Here is a 22,912-nt window from a genome sequence, read left to right as displayed (position 1 = left end):
CAGCGCTCAGCAGTGACAGAGACCTAATAGCCCACAAACACTAAAGCTTTTACTATCTGACTCTTTACTGACAAAGTTTGCAGACCCGTGGTGTAAAAGAATAATGGGCAATAATTGTGGAAAGGAATGTCAACAGGCCTATAAATATACCAGCTCTGAAACTTAGATGTTACTGATAAACAGGAGCTTTTGAAGGTGTTGAATACAGAAGGAAGTAATTCTCTGCTTCCCAAACGTATCACCTAGGCTTACAAATGTTTGTTAAATGAACAAATGGACAAAGATGTTCAGATTCCTAAGACCACTGTTGCTTTATACTGGTTGATCTCGAAAAGGAATAATGACTTTTCTACCCCCTAGTGTTCCTTTACACACTCAGGTTGTCCACCCAAGCCTAACACAGATATGCTGTGAGAAACTCTCACACTTTTTTCTTTTCTTTTTTTCAGTCTTTGTAGAGACTGTGAAAAATTGTCAATGCCAACTGTATTTCAAGGTGTCATGGCAGGGTTTTGGGAAAAGTGTTCAATAAGCAATAATCACAACTCGGATAAACCTCATTGGCTACAATACTGCCACTGCACAAAGCTCTCACACATTTGACATAGCTGGACATGATAACAAGGCCTTTTATTTGTTGGACTTCCAGTGTAAGAGTGTATTCCTGGGATTCCCCCTGGGACCTCTCATCTTTTTTGGATTGCATGACATTGTTCTACCTTTTCTACAATACTCAGACATGAATACAAAAAGTGAGGTTTGGGGGAGATTCCTGGGAGGGATTGGCATTGACCAAAAATCTCAGCTCTTTCCAGAGGGTTAGCGAGTGCCAGACTATTAGAGAAAAATGGTTCGGGCAAAACAAACTGCATAATGAGGCCAACTGTTCCATTCCCTCCTGTGGGTGTTCCCATCAGATCCACCAGGGATACGTTTCAAATACTAAATTTCCACTCTAATAGTTTAGGACAGCATGTAACCAAACCTCACACAGAGGTGAAATCTAAGAAGGGTGTAGAGAAACACATATGCGGAAAAACCTCACAGTAAAAAGAAAACAAACTCTGGGAAACATGGTTAAGAAATATCAGACTCAATTAATAATGGAGGCTTCAATAGCCTTGGAGAAATCCAACACAAACCAAATTCAAACTACATGCCAGTGCTTCCAGCCATATTTACTCTCAAGTGATTATGTCTTTTAAAAAATCTTAGGGGGAAATTTTTTAAGAAAATCAAATCTGGTTAAAAGCTACATTTTTATAGGTAAGGAAAATTAGGTGAAGGACATTAATTTCACATCTTTTCTCTTTTTATTGAAAACATCTCATTTTTTTCTTTTTTCACTTGAAAAAAAGTTGAGAAAAGATGAGAACTTCCAATAGAAAGGGTTGAGCTGAGATGAAGTTACAGGGGAATGTTACTGAAGGAAGAAATACATAATATTAAAAATTCAGTTTTAAATCATCCATAACTTGACTTGGAGTTCATCCCAGATAAACATCAGTATAGTCAAGGATAATGATGAATTCTGAATTAGAAATGTGTAAAGGTTTGAAAGAGCAGTAAGCTCAAGATTTGGGAATGCGAAGCGGATGACATTTTGGAATGCTTGACTATCCAAAATATAAGGAAAAGAAGTTTAAACCAAATGTCAGTATATTCTCACAAATACCCACCTCAAAGAGCACAGCCACCAATATACATCGACACAGAGGTAGATACAGACACACACATGAACATGGACAGACACATGACCTTGGATATCAAAAAGTTCCTAGGTGAAAATTGTAACAGTGCAAAGATTTCTAGGAAAAAAACAGCCTATTTTGGCTCAGAAAATAAAAGAATGACTTTCCCATAACATATTTTCTTATGGATCTTCCAGTCACAGTCTCCTATAGAAGCATAATTTATGTAGTGGATGACAAGAAGAGTTTTATAATATCTGGAATTCATTTAAAATCTTTGGATGGGAAAAATTGAAATCCAATTAAAACCTTAATAAATTACTCTGTGTTGAATATGAATATATTAAATTAATATGTGTGCAGGATGAAATTGGATAAGTTATGGGAGTCTGCATTTTAATTCTATTTATATCAGGAGACTGTGTGCCATAACTATGAGAATTGCTTGGTAACGGGGCTATTTACAATTAGGCAAAAACTCAATTTAAATAGCAAATTTTAGCCCATGACTTGTCATAACTCATGAGGTCTCAGCTTCAAGGCATGTTGCTATCTTGTTGGTGAAAGGCCTGTGAGGAAAGGGAGATGGACCAATTAGAGCTGATGCAACGATAGGACCAGCCCCCAAGGGTCTCGCTATGAAAGGATGCAAGGTCTAGCAGGCTTTGGCATTTGGGGTCCCAAGGGATAGGTGAGAGACAATAGTGCGAGTTTTTGGTGGGAAGTAATTCTTGTGGGCATAGGTGGTTACAGTTGGTTGTGGGGAAGACCTGGATGGGATGTGCCATGCCATGCCTGGGGCTGGGGGTTGATAGATGCAGGTGAGAAGTGGAGGATACTACTAACCAGGTTTTCTTGCTACCAAACTTAGGTTAATGGACAATATCTAAATGATGCCAAATGGTAGAGACTGGGGACCTAATATTGGCCAGCTAAGTGTGGTGGTTAAGATGGCAGGCTTAGAAGTCAGACTACTTGGATTCAAAACTCTGTTCCTCTGTTTACCAGTAGGAGATGGTAATATCCATATGGGTGTTTTTGGGACCAAATGAGATATTGTATATAATTACAAGGTGACTCTATTTTGTTGTTATTTTTTTTTGGAAACAGAGGTCTCTGATTCTTTGGGGTACCCGGGAGTTGTAAATCACACAACTTGAATGTTGGAAAATTATGCTGGACCTGTGACCTAGACTAAGCTATTCTTGGAGGTTGGTCAGTTTCAAAACAAAAAAATTCCTCACTACACCCTTCTACCACTCCTTAAACCTGTTCCTTACAAGGTCCAGAACCAGTTTTTATTTCTGCTTTTTTTTTTTTTTTTTCCTAGGCCTGTCATCTGAAACAGTGATGGTTAATATTACTTTGTAAAATTTCTGGTACAGATTTATTCTGGAATCTATTGAGTTTGTTTTTATATTGTCTCTATTAGTATTTGTATTTAGACAAAACTTGTGGATGCTAATTACTGGGGGTGATACTGAAAGAATACTTAGCAATGAAAAATTTTAACTAAATAAACCATAACATTTTGAGAAAGGTGGACATGGGTGTGGGAGTGGTTTGTTGAGAAAACCATACCTGAGTAGACTGATGGAATTAGTAAAGTCATCACTATAGCATTCCTGAGTTATAAGTGTTCTCCATCCTTCTGAGACACCCAACGTGAACACCCTATTTATTCTCTCCCATGAGCTATTTTCTGCCTAAGACTTTCTTTGTTAGATAAAAATATAAGCTATCATTTAAAAAGTGCTAATATTTACCTAATTACCCATCAATGTAAGTACATTTACGAACATTATCTCATTAATTCTCACAATGATAGATATTATTAATATCTAAGCTGAGGACTAAAGAAAGCGTAAGAAACTTGATCAAGATTACCAAAGGAAGTGCTGAGAAGATCTGTCCTCCTGAGACCACCCCTGCCCCACCCACTTGCTGCCTTCTGATTTCAGTCCCTCTTTCCTTAGAATTTTCCTTCCAGTTTGATTAAAACACTTACCATGTTATATTAGCATGTAAGTCTTGTCTTTCTCACTGAACTGTGAGCCTGAGACGATGTGAGAGGCCACACAAGTCAATCTTTCATCCCTGACAGGTTCTATAGCAGTTCAGCAAAGGTTTTACCCTCCAGTTAGTGGTAAGCTCAATAAGGTTTGAATGAATGAACGAAGTACTGGCTTTTCTTGGCCCACTAAAGACCATGAGTTAAGACAGCAGTTTCAATTACACAGTCCCGATCAGGGATTTCTTACTGAAAACACCTTATCTTCCAAGCAGGTGGAAAGGCTGCCGCACTAACGAATGGGAGAGTAGGGTATGGTACCTCCAGGGAAACTGAAAAAAGGAGCTTCTTTTGGGAGCAAGCAGTTCATACACAGTCTCAGCTTCTGCAACCTCCTCTCTTTCAGGATTCTTATTCTCATCAGGAAAATACTGAATCCGTTGAAGGCCTGATTTCTGCTTGTGGTTTGAGAGCCAATTTCACAATGCTAAAGCCAACATCAGCTCACACTGCGTTTCCATGACTCCATATAGGCCAACTAGACAGGGCTTCTAGTAAGTAAAACCTCTTTTGCGTAAACATTTTGGGGTTGGTTTTAAGATTTCTTGGACGGACCAAATGGTAAAAAAAATCCATGTATATATACAGAATGCTCTCTCCCTCTGCTTCTCTTAGTCTGATGCTACTTTCCTATAGAAGTAACTCTGCTTCTCTTAGTCTGTTCTTATTTGGGAATTCGGCTCTTTGCTGGCTTTGATTCACAGAAGGTCTGCTGAGGAGGGGTGGGAAGGCTGGAAACATATCTTCTTCCAGTTGCCACCTCTTTAGAACTTCAACATTGCCCTTTGTTTTGGCAATAAAGAGTTCAGGTTGGATGGTGCAAAATGGCTTCTCTGGAGTCTAAGAAAAGTTTAGATACAACCTTGTTAGTGAAGTTGCAACAAAACTCCCTCAAGTTCTAAGACAGTAGCAGAAAAGGGCAAAGAAATGGGGTATACACAAACACATTCACAGATTTATATAGCATACATATATGCATTCTGTGAATACACAAATTTCTTTCATAAACACACTTGCAGCATTATACACACACAAAATACACTACCTTTTCCATACACAGTATAAGGTTTATGACATTTTTGGTTGATATAATTTTGTGTTCCCTTATTAATGGCAAATTATTAGTTTTAGTTAAGTCCATTACAGAGTTTTTTAAGCAGAGTAAAGGCTCTATCCTTAAACAGCCCTGGGAAAATTTCGGAGCTACTTTTGAAGAATCCTTTGATGTGCCCAAAGCCAGTAGAGTGGCGATTCCAAACCCATTTAAGTTTTTAAAGAGTGTGAAATCACTGCAAGCAAGGCTTCTCTGATCTGTTAGCAAAGACCAAACCGAGAAGAAGAAAGGCCGCTTTCTCTCCGCAGCAGGACCCACAGCCCTGCCTTCTGCCGATCAGCCTTTGTATACGTTGAACGAAAGAACGTTTACGAGGGGGAAAAAAAAAGGAGAGCGAGGATAAAAAAGGTGGAAGCTGCAGCTGCCGCCGCTCGCGCCCGGGACGGCACGTGACCTGGGGGCGGGGCCGCGCGGCCGCCGGCCAGTGGACGGGCGCGGGGGCGGGGCCGCGGCGCGGGGGGCGGGGCCTGTGCCCGCGCTGCTCGCCCGGCGGTCCCCTTATTTGGGTCTGCGGGAATGTGGTCTGGAGCGGTCCTGCATTGATACCCTCCTCCAGCCTGCTGCCGGGACTGCCCCTGACTCAGGCGCGCCCGCTACTCGGTGGCAGGAGGGCCGGCCGAGCGCCATGGCCTGCATCCTGAAGGTAACGCTCGGATGTGTGGCTCGGACGCGAGGTTGGCGAGCCCGGTTCTGCCAAGAGGCACCGAGTCAGCCGCGGTCCCACCGCATCCTCATCTCACTTGTCCTTTCCTGGCATTGATTTTCTTTTTGTTTCCTTTGGCAAATGCATATGGAGGGAGCTTCTGAAAAAATGCAGCTGGCACAGCCTCTCTCCGCACCATTCCTGCCTGCTCGCGCCTGCACTGAAGGGGCTGCAGGCTGTTGGCTCCAGGGGAGAGCAGGGCGTTGTGCCGAATAATGGGGTGGGCAGGGAGGGGACGGGTGCTCCTGCGGCCCCTCGTCTCTTTTGAGCCTGAATCCTTTCAGGGACCACAGGAAGAGGAGTGGCTGGGTATGTGTTGGTGGTGATGAGGGGTCAAGCGCTTTGAGTGGGGGGCGGGGTGGAGGGGCGTTCGACTGGGCATTTGATAATGTGAAGACAGAAACTTCTGAGTTAGCAGGTAGTCCCTTACGAATGAATTTTCAATGAGATCTGCTTGCTTTCTGTGCCATTAGTTTTACTTCGGAAAAGTTTACAGGAGGTTGCATTTATTAGTAGAAAATCTCGGACCCTCAGGCTAAAATGACTTTATTCCCCATCAGAGTCCATTCACCCAACCCTTCGTTGTTAAGTGTTCTTTCACAAGTCCGGCATCTTAGCCTGGACTGAGCAGCTTGCTTTCTGGGAAAACAGTCTTATGGCCTCAGATAAGAGGACGTGGTGTGAGTGCCTCACTTAACTTTTCCCTCCCGTTTTCTGCACTGCTGTTTCTACAAGTTCCTCACCTGATTGCATGGATCAAAAACTTTCACAGCAAGGCTTCCTGTGACTTAATTGGAAAATGCAAAGACCTATTTGTTCCAAGCTTGAGGGAACTGTGATGTTTCTGATAACCCCAGAAAACAGTTTTTTAAAAATGTTGTGCTATTTGTGAAATTTCTTTTTCTCTAGAATGATTTGAAGCCATCTACTGCTGTACTAATTACTTGAATCCCTTCCAACATGCCTTGGTATTGATGCAAATAAGAGAGTAACCTAGTAGGGTTTATTTCCATTTCTTTGAGTAAAGGAGTCAGACATTTCCTGTGACTTTTCTCAACTTTCTCTTTTTGGTTTCCAAACATTTTCTGGTACATAACAAATGGTAACAAAATCTGGATGAAATAATACATTGATATTACAATATGGAACTTTTAATCTGTAGACTTAGCACAAGGACTGAAAAATGAATGAGTCGTCTCTACTATTTATTGTATTAGCTGAAAGGGAAATTGAGGAGCATAGCATTTGTTGTTGACCTTCTTCTCTTTCGGTTTCTTTCTGCCTTGTCCTGCCCACATTCCAGATATCTTAAATGCACATCCCAAGCTACACTTGAGCCAGGTCCATCCCTTATCTGTAGTGCTTCACACAGCCTCAAACATTTGGGACATATCTGAGTCCTCCTTAGCTCTCCTGCACTGTAGCTGATCTGGAATGCAGACAGGTGTACTATCAAGAACAGAGGCTTTTTGGACTCAGAATGACTTTGGCCTGAATACTGGGTCTTGTCAGTTGCTACCTGTGGATCTTGGGCAAGTTGCTTAAAGGTCTCTAAGTCTCAATTTCCCCATATAAGATAAATGTAAACTGCACCTACTCCATAGGGTTGTTGTAGGGACTAAAAAAGATAGGGCACTTAATTCTTTTCTGACATATAATGACAACAACAATAATTACCATTTAATTAATCCTAACTGTATCCTCAGTCCATTTCATATATCTTTTATTCTTTCATAAAGCTCTGCAAGGTATGTATCTATGTTTCAAATCCCATTTTACAGATGAGGCAGCTGAGGCTTCTGAAGCTCCCATGTTAAGAGATTCGCCCAAAGCCACTGGGTTTTGGAAACAGTGAACCTGGTTCCAGACACAGGTCTACCAGGCTTTCTTACATTTTATAGCTGTTCCCTGTACTTTTCTAGGTGGCAACTTTATAAGATTGTCTAATACCATCCAGAGTCCCTATCACCTTTAAGGAACAAGGTGCTTTTTTGCAGCAGTGGTCTGGATCTGTGACAGGCTCTTTCTCCTTTGTTATCTGTGAAGCTCCACATGTGGAGTGAGGAGCACAGATTTCAGAGTCCTGAGATCTGGGTTGAATGGAAGCCTGGCTATTGTGTGTAATCATCTACAGTCACTGTAGCTTCGAGTCTCAGTTACCCCAAGTTTTAGAACCTGGATAATTATAATCTCACAGGGGAGTGGATGTGGCTCAAGTGGTTGAGCGCTTGCTTCCCACATGAGAGGTCCTGGGTTCAGTTCCTGGTGCCTCCTAAAAAACAAAACAAAACAAAACAAAAAAACAAATGAAAAAACCAACTTAGGGGAGCTGATGTGGTCCAGTGGTTGAGTGCCGGCTTCCCAGATATGAGGTCCAGGGTTTGATCCTTATTCCTGGTATATCAAAACAAAACAAAAGCAACAACAGCATGGGAAGCAGACTTGGCCCAGTGGATAGGGCATCCGTCTACCACGTGGGAGGTCCGCGGTTCAAACCCTGGGCCTCCTTGACCCGTGTGGAGCTGGCCCATGCACAGTGCTGATATGTGCAAGGAGTGCCCTGCCATGCAGGGGTGTCCCCGTGTAGGGGAGCCCCATGCACAAGGAGTCTGCCCCGTAAGGAGAGTGGCCCAGCGTGAAAGAAAGTTCAGCCTACCCAGGAATGGCGCCGCACACACGGAGAACTGACACAAGATGACGCAACAAAAAGAAACACAGATTCCCGTGCCACTGACAACAAGAGAAGCGGACAAAGAAGAACATGCAGCAAATGGACACAGAAAGCAGACAACAGGGGGGTTGGGAGGGGGAAGGGGAGAGAAATTAAAAACAAAAAACAAAAAAACCCCAAAAGTAACAACAACCAACTTCTCTACAGTTTTGTAGAGAAGATAAAATGATGAATTAAAAAAAAACAAATGAAATATTTTGGCACATATGTTAGCCTGAGACTTTGTGTTGGGGGTCACAATATACCGTTGATCCTCTTTTCAAGTGTCATATATTGTACTGTAAATAAATGACTGGTATATTACAATGTGAGAAATAAAATGTAGGTTAGTGGAAGATATAATAGCAGCATAAGGGAGGGGGCAATGAATCCTCTAAAGTAGTCAAGGTAGACTTTTCTGCAATGATACTGGAGCTGGGTTTTGAAGAATGGCTTGGACTTAACTGTGATGGTGCTTTTGTTTTAGAAGGATAACTTTTGAGGCAGTGTCCTATCTATTTTGCATGCAAAGGTTTTGGTCTTCACAACAGGTTTTTGAGGTAGATTTTACTATCCCTTTTCACACATAAGAAAACTGAGATTCAGAAATGTTGATTAAAGTATCATTATTGCATACACAGCAAAGACCCTATTAGTGGGAATCTCTCTGACTAGCTAAGAGGAGAAAACCTGTTCTGTGGTCTTTTGGGGCATATGAACTATTTCCTCAAGGTGCTGTGTATGGATGAGGGCCCATTCTGCCCATGCATGTTAAGACTGACTCTCATAAAGAAGTCCTTAAAAGATTATCAATTTGGTAATCATTTTCATGTGAAATAAGTACTTATCCCACCTTGCCTGGGATTTGAAGCCAGAAATGTGTGGGTTTTCATTCTGATTTTACCAATTACTAATTGTGTAACCACAAGTAAATTTCTTGACTTCATTGCCTTAGTTTCCAAAATGGGAATGATCAGGCATTTCTCAGTAGGTTATTTTAGAGATTAAATGAGAGTATCTTTAGATTAGTCAGAATAGGGTAGTTGTACTGCAGTAAAATCAAGGGCAAATTTTAGTATGTTCATTTCTAGTCATGTTCCTGATCAGGTGGCTCTCCCGGGTAGCTCTCCAATCACCTGTCTTTCCAGTGGCCCTGAAGTCTCTTAGGAGTTCTCCCTGGATCCTCTGCATTCACTTGCCCTAGCAAAGATAGACAGCATATTGGATCTTGTGGAATGTTTTAAAAGTCTTTGAAATTTGATAGCTAAGAAAGATATCTGCTTTGATTTATACTGCTTTGCTTATCAGTGAAGTTAAAATTTTAGATTTATTCTTTTGTAAACTATTGATACTTTAAAATTTTATGAAATAAAACCTGTTTGTATTTTTTCTTTTATGATTTCTCCCTTTGGTCAGCAGTACTTTTTGAACCCAGTGTCTTATATACTTTGATATTTAACAAATATGGTGAGCTATGTTAAGTTTTCTATGTATTCAGCACTGAAGTGGACACTGACTGGACATGTGGATGCAGGACACTTATGAGTTTCTGTTTTGGAGAAGATTATGGTTTCTCCAGGTGGATGAGACTTATGAATATGAAGCACTTTGACAACACAATAAATACAAGACTAAGCTACTATTATTTTGTCTCCAAACCATTTTGATAGATGGGAAATTGGATGAATGGTGATCTCAAGCTATGAACCTTGGTGTCTTATTTATGCTTTCTCCTCCTGCTCCAGATCCAATCCTTCACCTTCATCTCTACCTCTGGAAAATCTCTCGACTCTGCCCGTTATTCTTCATCCTTACTACTCTGTCTTATCCAGAGCCTTATATTTGGTCTGTCCTTTGAAGTAGCCTTTCTTCAGCCTTCTCACAATCTTGCCCATTTTCCACATCACTCCCAGGATGGTTATGCTAAAACCATTCTCAAACTTAAATGCCTGTCTCAGCTCCCCAATCCCCATGGAATAAATCTAGCATCTTAGTTTGGCATTCAAGTTCCTTTAGAATCTGGCCCCTGCCCGATGGCCTCCCCACCCCCTACTTCCTCACCCAACATGGCATAGATACCTTCTTTCACAGTGCTGCGCCTTGTAGAATAGCATAGGAATTGAGGGGCTCTGATGTCAGATCAGCTGGTTCTAGCAGTGAGATTTCTAAGCCTCACTTCCCATCTATGAAATGGGAGCAAAAATAGTGTCTGCTTTTAAGGTGCTGTGAAATAAATGAGCTAATTTCTGTAGAGTGCTTAGAATAGAATCTGACATATAATAAGTCCTTGCTAATTATTGGCTACTAGTTGTTGTATGTGCTGTTTTCTCTGCTGGAAATTCCCTCTGCTGTAGTTTTCCCTCCACCTATGAGAGTTCTGCTCATCTCTCAACTCCCAGTTCAGTGTCGTGTCTATGGTCAAGCCTTCTCCTGCTTTATCAGGCTCCCTAGGTTTTGCATGGTTTTAGTTCTTGTCTCTGTAGTGGCAGATATTCCCTGTAGTGTCAATTAGTGGTTTACAGGCCCACCTCTCTTGTTTGACTATGAACTCAATGAGTGCAAGACTCTTCAGTAGGTCAAATGGCCGGTATTTACTGAACAACTGCAAACCAGACGATATGGTTCTTGCCCCGAAAAGCTTACTCACACCTTGTGAAGGGAAATAATTAAATTAGTAATTAAAAATATGCAAAATGCTTTGAAAAGTTTACCCAGTGGTGTGGAAGTGTATGGTAGTGGTGCTGGGGTGGGGCCGGGCGTTACCCATCCGGCTCTTGGGGGCAGGAAGGGCCTTGTCGCATTCAACTTGGCCTCCCTAAGGACTAGCTCAGTCCCAGTAATTTCACCTAAATGATGGCTGAATGTATAAATGATGGTATTAAACTTTTTTCAGATTCCAGTCACAGACATAAGCCCAAACTTTCTTCCTCTGTAAACAGCTGAATTCTTCCTGGCGGCAAAATGGGTTTCTCACTCTAACATACAGCAAGCAGATGTGAGCTTATCGATTTAGTTTGCTCCTTAAATTCCTTCTCAGTTTGTTTCTTGTAGATCTGTTTCGTTCCTCATAAAATCTGGTGCCAATTTGAAATCTGGAGGGAGGGGTAAGAGCGAACAGGACAGGAGGGAAGAAGGAAAGGAAGTATAAGAGTGGCTTACCTTTATCGTGATCATTTTGGTTCCCCAGGTTAACAGAAACAAACAAACAAAACAAAAAGCCAAAACCCACAACCAAGCAGTTGTGCAGTTCTCAGACTATGAGGTCTCAAAGCATTTGAAAAGAATATGGATTCGTTAAGACTGGAAAATCACAGCGACTTCCCAGGTACACAGATTATAAATCTAAAACTGTAGGACAACCCTAGCAGTAGACAAGTCAAGGCACTTTGTCTAATAAATCTGCTATGACATTTCTTACTGCTGCCCAGGAAATGCTGAAATCTCAGCAGCTGCCTGGCCTAATTTTCAGTATTATGGTGACTGAGCAGATGCTTTTGCTCCTAACTTTAGCACACTTTGGGGAACCACTTGCTTGTATAAGAGCAGTGCTCTTTGGATGAATTGGTAAGAGCGACATTAATAGTTGCCATTTATGGAACACTTAGAGTGCTTATGCTGGGTCCTGTGCTCGGTGCCTTACATCCATCATCGCAGATAAACTTTTATTACAAGTACGATATGGAGCATCAGAAAAGCTAAGTAACTTTTCCAGGTCCAGGGGTTCATAAACGGGGGAGGTAGGGTACTCCCGGCTTTATGTGTTTATGTGGTATGTCTTCTATCTTCAGGGCCAATGAAGTGAATGTTTGTAGAGGCTGTGAGCTTATTTTAAAACCTTCTCCTTAGTCTGCATGGCTTCCTGAAACTTCTGATTGGGCCATTTTTAGCTGAGCTGTTTGTTCCTGTCTCAGAGTTTCCTTTGTGATGGGGAAACTGCTTTGTGAGGGGCTGCAGATGCTGAAGCCGTAAGAAGGTTCCAATTCTGTCTCTGCTAGAGAATAGCCCATTGACCAGGGCCATGTCATGTCAAATCATGTCATGTGACCCCTCTCCTCCAGCCTGAGGGACCCACATGTCCCTTTGGGGTGAGAGTGAAGGGGAGTGGAGAGGAAGGAGGGAGGGGGGTGGTGTAGAATTGTATTTACCCTGATGCCAAGCTCAGGACCCCTCCAAAGCTCTAGGAGGCTCTAGGAAGTTTATGTTTATAATTTCATATTAATTTTCTTAAAGAGGCTCATAAATTACACAAGTTTCAGGCTCCCTAACCAGGATCTGTCCCTGGAGTGGCATTGAAGACCACAAGAAATAATTTATGCTTTGAATGCACTTTGCAAGCCAGAATGCTCCTGTGCACATAGAAGGTGCAAATGGGAAAACTACTATTAGTATTTTTAATAATGATAACAGCTTGAACAGAGGAAACCTATCTCAGGAGCCGCTAGGAGAAAGAAAGGGTTTAGATCCTGGGGAAGCAGAGGAAGCATATTAAGCTTTCCAGTAGATTTTAGAGGAAAGTTATGAAATCTCTTCCCCAGGAGGGAAATTTCTGTTTGTGAGAATTTAACACCTACTTGTGCCTGAGGGCCAGGTATTGGATGAGCTCGTTTCTGTTTCCTGGCTTTAGGGGAAAGGTGTAGGGAGGCATTTTTCTAATTGGAGAGAGTAGATTTATAAGTGCTACCAGGATCTCATTACAGAAAGCTGCAGTTAGCTCCTGGTTATTAAAGGGCTCATTATTCAGTTTATGGATTATCCAGACCCAGTTCATCCCCTTACCACTCTGATATGCACCTTTTATGCATTTTACTGCCAATTAGCACCTCCACCAGAGCAGGGAAAGGAAGAGGCTCTAAATCCCAATTTGGTTTAATTCCCCTCCTTGTTAGCAGCCCTGTAAAGGTTTGCGAGCAGGAAGGTGGTCATAGGAAATTGTGCTCTCACTATTGTTTGCTCTTTTCCCCAGTCCAAGCATCGAGCAGGGTCTGGTTCTATTTCTAAACTGACTTCAGGTCACCAAGTCAGAGCCCTTGGCCTGGGTTATCAAGAGGCTTAAACAAACATAGCTTTGGAGTAAGTAACATTCTCTGAGAGACCTGTTACCCCACACCCATATCTCTAGATTGCTCTTTCATTTCTTGTTGATGTGAAGGGGTGGGGACCCACACCGTCTGGTATTTGTGAGAATGGGGAGAAGTTAACTCCTGAGAGATTGCTCCGGGGCAGGGAAAGAGGGGTCCTTGTATTTGGATTATTCCAGTCTTTATGTGAAAATTGTGTGTATCACTGCAAAAGTGGAACGCGTATGTCCTGAATTGGGAATGAGTCATGATCTGGGGATTGAAGCGTGCACGTAGATCTCCTCCTCTTAGGTTTTAACAAGAATGAGCAAATGGATTAAAAAAAAAATTCTGTTGCCATACATACACAGTCTAATGTAATTCTCTAATAATTTTTTTTTTTTTTTTAAAGAATGAGCGATTGACCGTTCTGGGAGGATTCTTCTCCCTGGGCGAAATGGAGTTTGCGCCTTCATATAGGCGGCTGTGATTCCTGGTAGGGTTGGTTGGTGTCTGCTTGGCCCACCGATGGGATGGGCTCTAAAGAGTGAGAAATGAACATCCCTTCCTGTGAAGGATTTGCCTTATCAATCAAGGAAAATGGTAACTCAGGAAAGAGCACTGTTCTAGAGCTTGGGTAGTAAGATGCTGGAGTAAAGAAGTCAGAGCCAGCCTGACATTGAGTCTGATTTCAGCCTTGTGATAATCATGAATAAATAACAATACCTTTATTTAATGCTGCATGGCAGTACTGTCCAATGGAAATATAATGCAAGCCACTTTTAAAATTTTTCTAAGAGCCATATTTAAAAATGAAAATGAAACAGAATTAACTTAATACACTATTTTATTTCATCTAGTATATCCAAAATAGTTTCATTTCAGCATGTAATTTATATAAAAATTATTAGTGAGATATTTGATATTCTTTTCATAAGTCTTCAAAATTTGGTGTGTTTTATACAATTACAGCATGTCTCAATTCAGATGGTAAATTTTCATCAGAAATACTTGACCTTTATTTAGATTTTATAAAATTCACAGTTTAAAAATAAATTCACTCATTCATGTGGTTCCAAATATACTTAAAGATTCCCAAGAGCTGAATTGGGTATCAGTTTTTGAGTATAAATTAATTAAAATAAAATAATCTACAGCTGGCAAAGTAAATTCACATATCCATGTGGTTCCCAACATACTTAAGTTTTCCAGCAGTGGAATTATCAAATTTTGAATGTAAGTTAATGAAATTAAATAAAAAATTAGGTTCCTTAGTTGCACTAGTCACGTTTCAGGTGGACAGCACAGCTCTACAGTGTGCAAGTACTTTTAGAGATGTTATATTATGCTGTCCTCTCACAAGTTCTGTGAGGTGACACAACAGGCTTGGTGACCTCTATTTTCCAGAATTAGAATCTGAACCCAGATCTCTCCTTCCTGGTCAGCGTCCTTTTGCACAGTCCCACCTCTCCATTTCGTATTATCCTTACCATTATAAGAGACAGCCAAATGTGGAGGCAATGACAGTCGTGTAAGGGGATGGGGAAAGTGTTGCCTACCAGGTAGGGCTGAGAAGGGGAGGGCACACCTGTTGGTCAGACTCTTGCAGTCAAAGGAAGGCAAATGGTGAGCAAGTTATGAGTACATGACCCAGGAACACATTTGAGCTTTTGGTGAGCTCTCGAAGTTTCATTTGAAAATGGGGTCCTAGGTTTCTCCATATTCAGAACCTGATTTGCCCCTCAGATGTTGAGCAGCTGTCCATTCTCCCGGAGGGGGTGTTGCTTTGTAGGATGTATGAGTTGGCTCTTTGGTCTCAGTGTGGTAGTGGGAACTCCTGGAGACTTTCAGATCAGAAACAGATTTTAAGATCTTCTTTGAGTTGTTCTATTGCTCAATAGGAGGGCGGCCTACATATGGGATCAATTTAGACATCCAGAATAAACTGCATATCTTCTTTGAACTCAAGAGAGTAAGGTGATTAGAGTTCCTTTTTACAGCTTTGCTTATTTTTCAGTGCTTATTTTTGCGTCCGCAAATGCAGCGATATGCTATTGGATGTTTGTCCAATGATATTTAGAGCTAATTGGTTTGTAAACCTCTGCTTTTGTTTTGCCTGCACTCTCATGTTGTATTTTTGCCCTGCACCACATAGTTTTCCTGGATTGTGGAGTATAGCATTTTTTTCATGAGATAGATGTTTCAATATAATAGTGATAGTAGGTGCCTTTTTCTGAGTGCCTTCTCTGTAGCAAAGGGCCCACCAGGTATTTTACAGATATTTATTGTCTCAAAATAAACCTTCAGGATGGGTGTTATTACTTTCATTTGACAGATGAGAAAACCGTGGTTCATATAGCTTAACAACTTTACTAATGTGAGAGCACTAGACCATGGTCAGCAAACTACGGCCCATGGGTTAAATCTGGCCTGCTGCCTGCTTACGTAGAGTCTGTGAGTAAGAATGGCTTTTACTTTTCAAATAGTTGAACAAGAATCAAAAGGAGAATAATATTTCATGACACGTGAAATTATATGAAATTCAAATTTCAGTGCCCATACATAAAATTTTATGGAAACACTGTCATGCTTATTCATTTCCTATATCTGTGTTTGTTGTCATGCAGCAATATCAGAGTTAAGAAGTTGAGAGAGGGACTGTATGCAAAGCCTAAAATGTTCACTCTCTTTCACTTTACAGAAAGAGTTTGCCAACCTCTGTGCTAGACTGAGTTCTTCCAGTAGACTTTAAGATTCCTGGGGTCCAGGGCAGTGCTGTTTTTCCCACGTAAGGCCAGCTGTGGCAGTGGTGCCCATCACCATGAATTCCAGTGGCATTTACTGAACGTGGAGCCTAGCACTCTACGTGGAAGACAGAGATTGAGTCTCAAGAGTCACAAACTGGGGCTGGAATACAGACCACAAAGCCTGATCCCTAAGTCTGTGCTCCTAACAGACAGTGCTGCTCAACTTGAACTACATCAGGACTCCTTGAAGGGCTTGTTAAGTAGAGATTCCTGAGCTGGATTCTTAGAGTTTCTGATTCAGTAGGTCTGCGGTCCAAAGAATGTGTGCTTCTCACACCTCCCAGGTGACATCTATGATGCCCATCTCTGGACCACACTTTAAGTAGGCCTACTATGTTGCAGCCCATGCAGTAAGTAGTTGTTGAATTAGAGAAGTAGCAGAGCAGGGATTCAAACACATGCGTTTCTGGAAAAAAATGTAAGTATACTTAGAAATTTACGTCTGGGGCATTCCAATCAACTGTTCAGGGATTGTAATCATCTGATGCTGCCTCCATTATTTTTATTAAACTCCAAACTTTCTGATGCCCTGGGGCTCAGGCCGCCTTCCAGGATAAAAAGGGTGAGCTCCCAGCAAGAGCAGGGGACTGAAATTAATCCTTTGCTGGTGGTATCACTCATGTTTTCTGGAAAATCAATTATTGATAATTTGTAAACCAAAGAATTTGGTTCATGGTGATTGCATGTCTCACTCTGTAGGCCCGGGTTTGTCTGCTGCCTGACAAGGAGAATCAAGATATCGGAAATGGCTTCTGTAGTCAAATTTGTGCTGCTTTGGCAATGAACGTTAGTACCTTAGCACTAGAGTTCACTATTTTCATTATTGGCCTAGTCAGTTTCATATTTTAAAAGTTATTATTTAAGGATTCAGGAATGTGGAAAGCACATTTACTCTGGTGAAAGGTGATAGCTTTTTTTTTTTTATGTTTGATTGATGGCCTTGTTTGGGATTTTAATAAGTCACAAAAGCATTGGAAACCGCTACTTTTAATCTCCTCTTATAGGCTCATATTGGCATAAATAAGAAAATAAATATAAATCTCTAGAATTTTCCCTTTTGCTTTCCCCTGGCTCTCCCTTTCTGTGCGGCGGCCTATTCTTCTGATTTCCTTCGTTTTGTCACTGGCCTCCAGGCCACTCCCCGAATCCAGGTGTTGCTGGGATCATTAGCTAATTGTTTGAAGAACCAAATCTCAGCCTAGAGAAGGGATGCTCTTGGAACTTTCTTACCAAGTAGATAAAGCCCTCTTGCAGAGTTCCGTGATACAAACCATTCCATTAGGAATTCTTCTCTGGGAAGTGTGAATCATTTCTATGTCCAGTATAAAATCATTTTCATAGAGTCACCACAGTGCAAGAATGTCATCCCTCACACCTTTGCCACAGCCTGAGGGCTGGCTTAACTACTGCTCTTGTTTGTTCTTTTTTTGCTGACCTTTTTTGCCCTGCTGTCCTTCCTTTCTCCCTATTCTTAGAAAAAAATCATTCCTCAGAAGCAGCAAGTACCTGAACCTTTGCCACCTTCTGCCTGCTGCCTTATTTATTTTTCCTCTCATTCTTTCAGCTGGGAGTGAAGCTCTCTTGTCCTGCTTTATATTGCTTAATTATTTGTTTCTTGGGTGGCTTGAAGTTTATTCAGTTCTGCCATGCTGTTTAACCTCGGAAACCTGGTTATGGCTTGATCTGAGCTAAGATTTCTGCCAAGATTTCTAACTTGATGGTAAATTATGGTTCGTTCTTCCTCTCACCCATCTTTGACCCGTTATTAAAACCTTATTTAAAGAAATGACATCCAAACATACACCTTTTCAAATTTCTGCATTAAAACAATAAAAATTCACTCTATATCTTCCAGATTAAGATAGGTTAGAGGGGTCTGTGTTTGACTATTTTTTTCCCTCTCTTATCTTCAGCAAATAGAGATAATAAGCACTTAGAAAGAATCCAAGTACTATGAGTGAGGGGAGGGGTAAAGGGAATGAAGATAAAAGAGAAGCTGAAGATATCATTCTTTTTTAGTGAATTTCAGGTTCACTATTATTATTATGAATAATAATAATGATTGCAACAATAGCTTGTATTTACATAAGTACATGCTTATATGTCCTGTGCTGGGGCTTTGTATTTTTGTGTTATCTCATTTAATCCTTATAAGTATATAAGGTAGGTACTATGATAAATTCCCATTTATTGATGAGGAAATTGGAGGTTAGAGAGGCTAAGTAGCCTCCCCAAGGTCATACAACTAGAAAATAGAGAGGCAAAGATTTGAATCCAGGAATTTAGATGAAGCAAATACATCTAACAGAATATATTCCTAAGGTTGTATATGGATAAACTTATTTGTAATTGGTCAGTGGGCGCTTTTGCAATAATTATAATGACTTTAATAATGAAATAACACCAGCAGACATTTCCTGAGCATTTTTTATATGGTAGCATTATATTTAAGGCATACACATGATTTCCTTTAATATTCAACAGTTCTGTCAGAAAAACACTGTTTCTATCATGTCTGTTTTACCTGTGAGGAAACTCTGAGATTTAGAGAAAACTCAAATTCTTACCCAAGGTCCTGTGGCTACTGAATAGTGAAACTGTGTGACCATATTATTTTTATAATTATTATTTTTATTAGCTAACATTTATTGTGTGTCCAGAGAGTGCTAAGCATAATTCTAAATATATTTACTGATTCATTTAATATCCTTTTTATTCATAAAAATCAAGGCAGAAAGTGGTTAAAAAATTAGTCTGGCAGGAGTGGGATTTGAGTCCAGGCAGTTTGGCTCTGGAGTTTGTACATGCAACACCCACAGCATACAGCCATAAACTGTGTATTTTGCCACTTTGGTGGTCTACATCTCTGGTGCAGAGAATGACTTAAACTATTGAAATCCATTCCAGTATCAAACCAACACACTTCAAAGGAGCTTGTGGAAATAAATAGAGAGGGCTTGATTTTTGACTTGAAATAAGGTGAATTAAAAAAAAAATTATTTGAAGTTCTTAAGTTCTTTCTTTTTTTTAAAGCCTTGGACCAATTTCTGATTCAGATCACACTTAGGAAGACCCACTTCAGTCAAACCCGCACTGGTGGAATTAATTTCCTTGCAGGATGGTGTTTGAACAGGAGCCCAGCGCTCTGTCCAGAACTGCCAGGCAGTTTTCCTTCTTGCCTTTTCTCCCCACTCACCTCTTCATCGCGTGTTCCCCTGGATAACTTCACATGGCAGCCAGACTGATCGTTTCAAAAGTAAATCAGGTTATGGCAGTTCCCTGCTTTAAACCTTGGTGGCTTTCCCTTCCCACTTTGAACAAAATCTAAATTCCTGTCCGTGGGTGGCAATGCTCGTGACCTAGCCCTTGGTTACTCTTGGGACTTCATCTCCTACCCCCTCATTCCTACTCTCATTATCATTCCATCCTGTTCCTGGACCCTGTCAAGTTCCTTCCTGCTTCAGAGCCTTTGTGATTCCTCTTCTCCTGCCTGCCATACCTTGCCCCAGGTTCTTCTTGAACGTATTCCTTCTCATCCCATAAGACCTAACTTAAAAGTTAACCACCACTGACAGGCCTTTGTTGACCATGCTATTGAAATAGCTTTCTTCCTGATATTCCCTATTATACTTCCTCATTTATTAAGGTCACAGCCCTTCTTTAATATAGGAATACATACATATTTGTCTGTTTTTCTGTCAATCAAGAGACTGAAAGGGCAAGGTATTTTATTCACCACTGTGTACCTGGAATCTAGCACAGAATAAACTAATACATGATTGAATGAATGAATTTCAGTTATAAAGGATGGTATGTGCAAAGATATTGGCATGCAGGAGCAGGATATTTGGAAAACCAGGGAAAAGTTCTGAATGGCTGGCACTGAGCTGGGTTTCATTGTTGGAGAAGATGATATGGTTGGGGTCACATCATGAAGGATCTTATTGTTTTTAGAGTACTCAGTATCCTTGGCTTTTCTCTGGTCATTGTCCTTTGTATTTGCAAATTGCTTGTCCCAATTATGATTTTGCTTCCATGATTGCAGAGGAAGAATCTCAATCAGAAAGCTGAAAAATAACATGTGCCAAAGATGTAAGAGCACTGCCGTCAGTGTATATGGCAGAGCTTGGTGGTTTAGTTATTAAATGGGAATGAGCCAATGATAAACTGCAAATATGTCATTAATGATTGTTCGTGTTGTTGAATTCTACATTTACTGAAAGGAATCTTAAATTTGGGATTATCTGTTTTAGGTGATACACTGTAGATATCAGGCTCTTTCTGGTGGAACTGACCCTTACATTCAGTTGACATCATTGAACCCTAAACCTATCTTGGATGCTGCTGGGTAGTTCTACTCTAGGGGTCACTGCATAGCATCTGTCTCCCATCCCTGGCTTGGAAGGACAGTATTGTCCTTGCAGCAGCTACTATTTGTTGAGTACCTACTATATGTCAGGCATTGACATAATCATCTTACATTATACAGGGAAAACTTTATAGCAACCCTTTGAGGTGGGTTTATTCCCATTTTATAGATGGAGAAACTGAGGCTTAGGGAGATTAAGTGGCTTTGCCCAATAAGTGGTGGAGCCAGGGAATCAAATTCAGATCTGTCTGGCTCAAAATGCCCTGCTTTTAACCTCTCTGCTCTCTTTCCTCTCTAGGGAAAGGAATCATTTAGTACTTTTAAAATGAACTAGGCATTAATTCTCTTTGAAGGAGCTAATGGGAAAGATTTTAATCTGAGTTACATGGAATATAAAGAAGAATCAAGGAATTCTAACATCTTTCCTTTGATTTGAAGAACTTTTAAATAACAGTATACTTACTTAGGCAGCTTATTTAATTTGCTTGGCTCAATTCAGACCTAGTGGAATTAGTTTCACCGATGAGCCGATAGTTGAACAGAATCTTACTGGATTAAGCATGAACATTAATAGGCTAACTAGTTGGATGGCTGTGCTGTATTCACCTACTCTACTGGTGTCCCTACCGCAACCTTCTCTCCTTCACTCATCACTCCAGATTCTGGAATCAGTTCTTGGCACAGCAGCCAGAAAGAACTTTACAAAAATATGCATGTAAGATGATCTCATTCCCTCACTGTACTGGTCAATGTCTTCCCATTTCATTTGGAATAAATTATAACTTTTCATCCTGACTCCAGAGGCCTGCATGACCTGCCCCTGCCTCTCTAGTGTCCTCTAAGGCACTGAACCTCTTGCTTTCTCTGTTCCAGCTGCTTTGGGCTCTTTTCAGGCCCTGGACCTGAAGTGAGTAGGCTATTGTGACTGGAGCTTAGGCTGGACTCAGGGGGCTGGTGAGCGTTTAGGTAGGACAAGGAGCTTGTAGTTGACCTTTAGGTAATGGAAAACCAAAGCACAAGACTAAAGGTGGTGGAGCCACTGAACTGAGAGCAGAATATTATCTTGTCTTATTATCTTTTTATAGTGTTCAGCATCCTGGGATTGGCGTTAGGCATTGTTCTCTGCATCTGGAAATTGCTTTTTACAATTATGGCAGCCTTAGACATTGTATAGCAGAATTTTGATCAGAATGCTGTTCGGTAATACATTACAATAATATCTGATCTTTCCAGGTGTGGTGCAGCCGGTCATATTTAAGGCACCCGTTCTTTGAAATGAAGGAGCCAGGCTGGTGCCTTGTAGAGACCACAATCTGCATGGCCACAGTCTAATGAGAATGTGTCGTCTCTAAAATCTGTAAAATGGGTATAAACAAATATATTGATTTGTTTGAAATTGCTAATAAAAATAAAATGTTCTTAGCAAATAAAGCTATTATTGCAGATGTTGGAATTTTCATTTAGTCTAGGTAGTCTTAAATTCAGAAGAAACCTCTTGAGCCCTTGGAACATTGGTGGCACGATTGAGGTTATTTCTAATATGGATGACAGGTTAACACATACAGTTAGTGCTGTAATCTTAAACTGTACTTTTGAGGGGTGTGAGGTACTTCAGGCCTTTTGCCCATTAAATGCCTACTGTCTCACAGTCCTAATTTGGGGAGTGGTTCCATATTATTGCCCTTGAGACAGCTGCTGTTTATTGAGCATATACTGTGCTACAAGCCTTAAGCTAAGTACCACCTAATGTATATGTCATTTTAAGGTTACAATGGCCCTGCTTTTTTTCCTTTTTTTTTTTTTTTTACATCTTTATTTATACTCCCTGTCTTTGCACTTAAATTGTACAAGTCGTTTAAGGAGCCTACCGAACATAAACAGTCTCCAGTGCACCCATTCCCAGCTGGGGAAAGGCCCAGCATGAGCAGTGATGAGTTCCGGATGGAAATGTGAACACACAGACAGCCCACAAAGTAAAGTCGAGGAAGTGGCCCAAGCCGCTTCCACAATTCAGTGTTTAAACTTTTCTCCTACATGCAGTGTAGAATACAGACAGACAATTGGCTACAGTGTTGCTTTCCAGTAAAAACTAGCCACAGGAACCAGCTTCCTGCTAGCCTGGAGCCCAGCAGCTCTTCTTTCTCCATCAGCAGGACAGGAGCCCACAGCCCGACCCTGGGAGAAGGCATGGAAACCTCAACAGTCAGACCCTGGAGGTCCACCCAGAACCGGAGGGCACTCTTGGGCCAAGCTCAAACTGACCACAGAGCTGGAGGCGGAGGCTGGGAAGGCGCAGGGGTACCAATCCAGCTTAAAAGCAGGGACTTTTTTTTTTTTAATTAATTAATTTATTTTTTAAAATATCCAAACCTATCTATGTACTCTGTATA

General features: G+C 41.0%; 1 protein-coding gene and 1 non-coding gene across 8 annotated transcripts in view; one reads left to right on the top strand and one right to left on the bottom strand.

The window, feature by feature from the left end:
- Positions 1-449: 449 nt before the first annotated feature.
- On the bottom strand, positions 450-590 carry LOC111763567 (U4 spliceosomal RNA). The gene has a single exon (XR_002796413.1). It is a non-coding gene; the product is annotated as a U4 spliceosomal RNA (small nuclear RNA).
- Positions 591-5,305: 4,715 nt separating this feature from the next.
- The window catches only part of ST6GALNAC3 (ST6 N-acetylgalactosaminide alpha-2,6-sialyltransferase 3), a 626,194-nt gene continuing 608,587 nt past the window's right edge, over positions 5,306-22,912 (top strand). For 6 of the 7 annotated variants that reach the window (XM_071217374.1, XM_058303347.2, XM_058303342.2 and 3 more), the window contains exon 1: positions 5,340-5,519. Coding sequence is in view for 1 of the 7 variants with exons in the window: in XM_058303350.2 (XP_058159333.1) it covers positions 5,502-5,519 (18 nt within the window). In the remaining 6 variants the exon portion in view is untranslated. Of the gene's footprint in view, positions 5,520-22,912 lie in introns of all 7 variants that reach the window. The other variant, XM_058303350.2, reaches the window with a different exon arrangement.

Source organism: Dasypus novemcinctus, chromosome 9 (genome assembly GCF_030445035.2).
Source record: "Dasypus novemcinctus isolate mDasNov1 chromosome 9, mDasNov1.1.hap2, whole genome shotgun sequence".
In the NCBI taxonomy this organism is placed as follows: Eukaryota; Metazoa; Chordata; class Mammalia; order Cingulata; family Dasypodidae; genus Dasypus; species Dasypus novemcinctus.
This window is presented reverse-complemented; position numbering and strand designations above follow the sequence as displayed.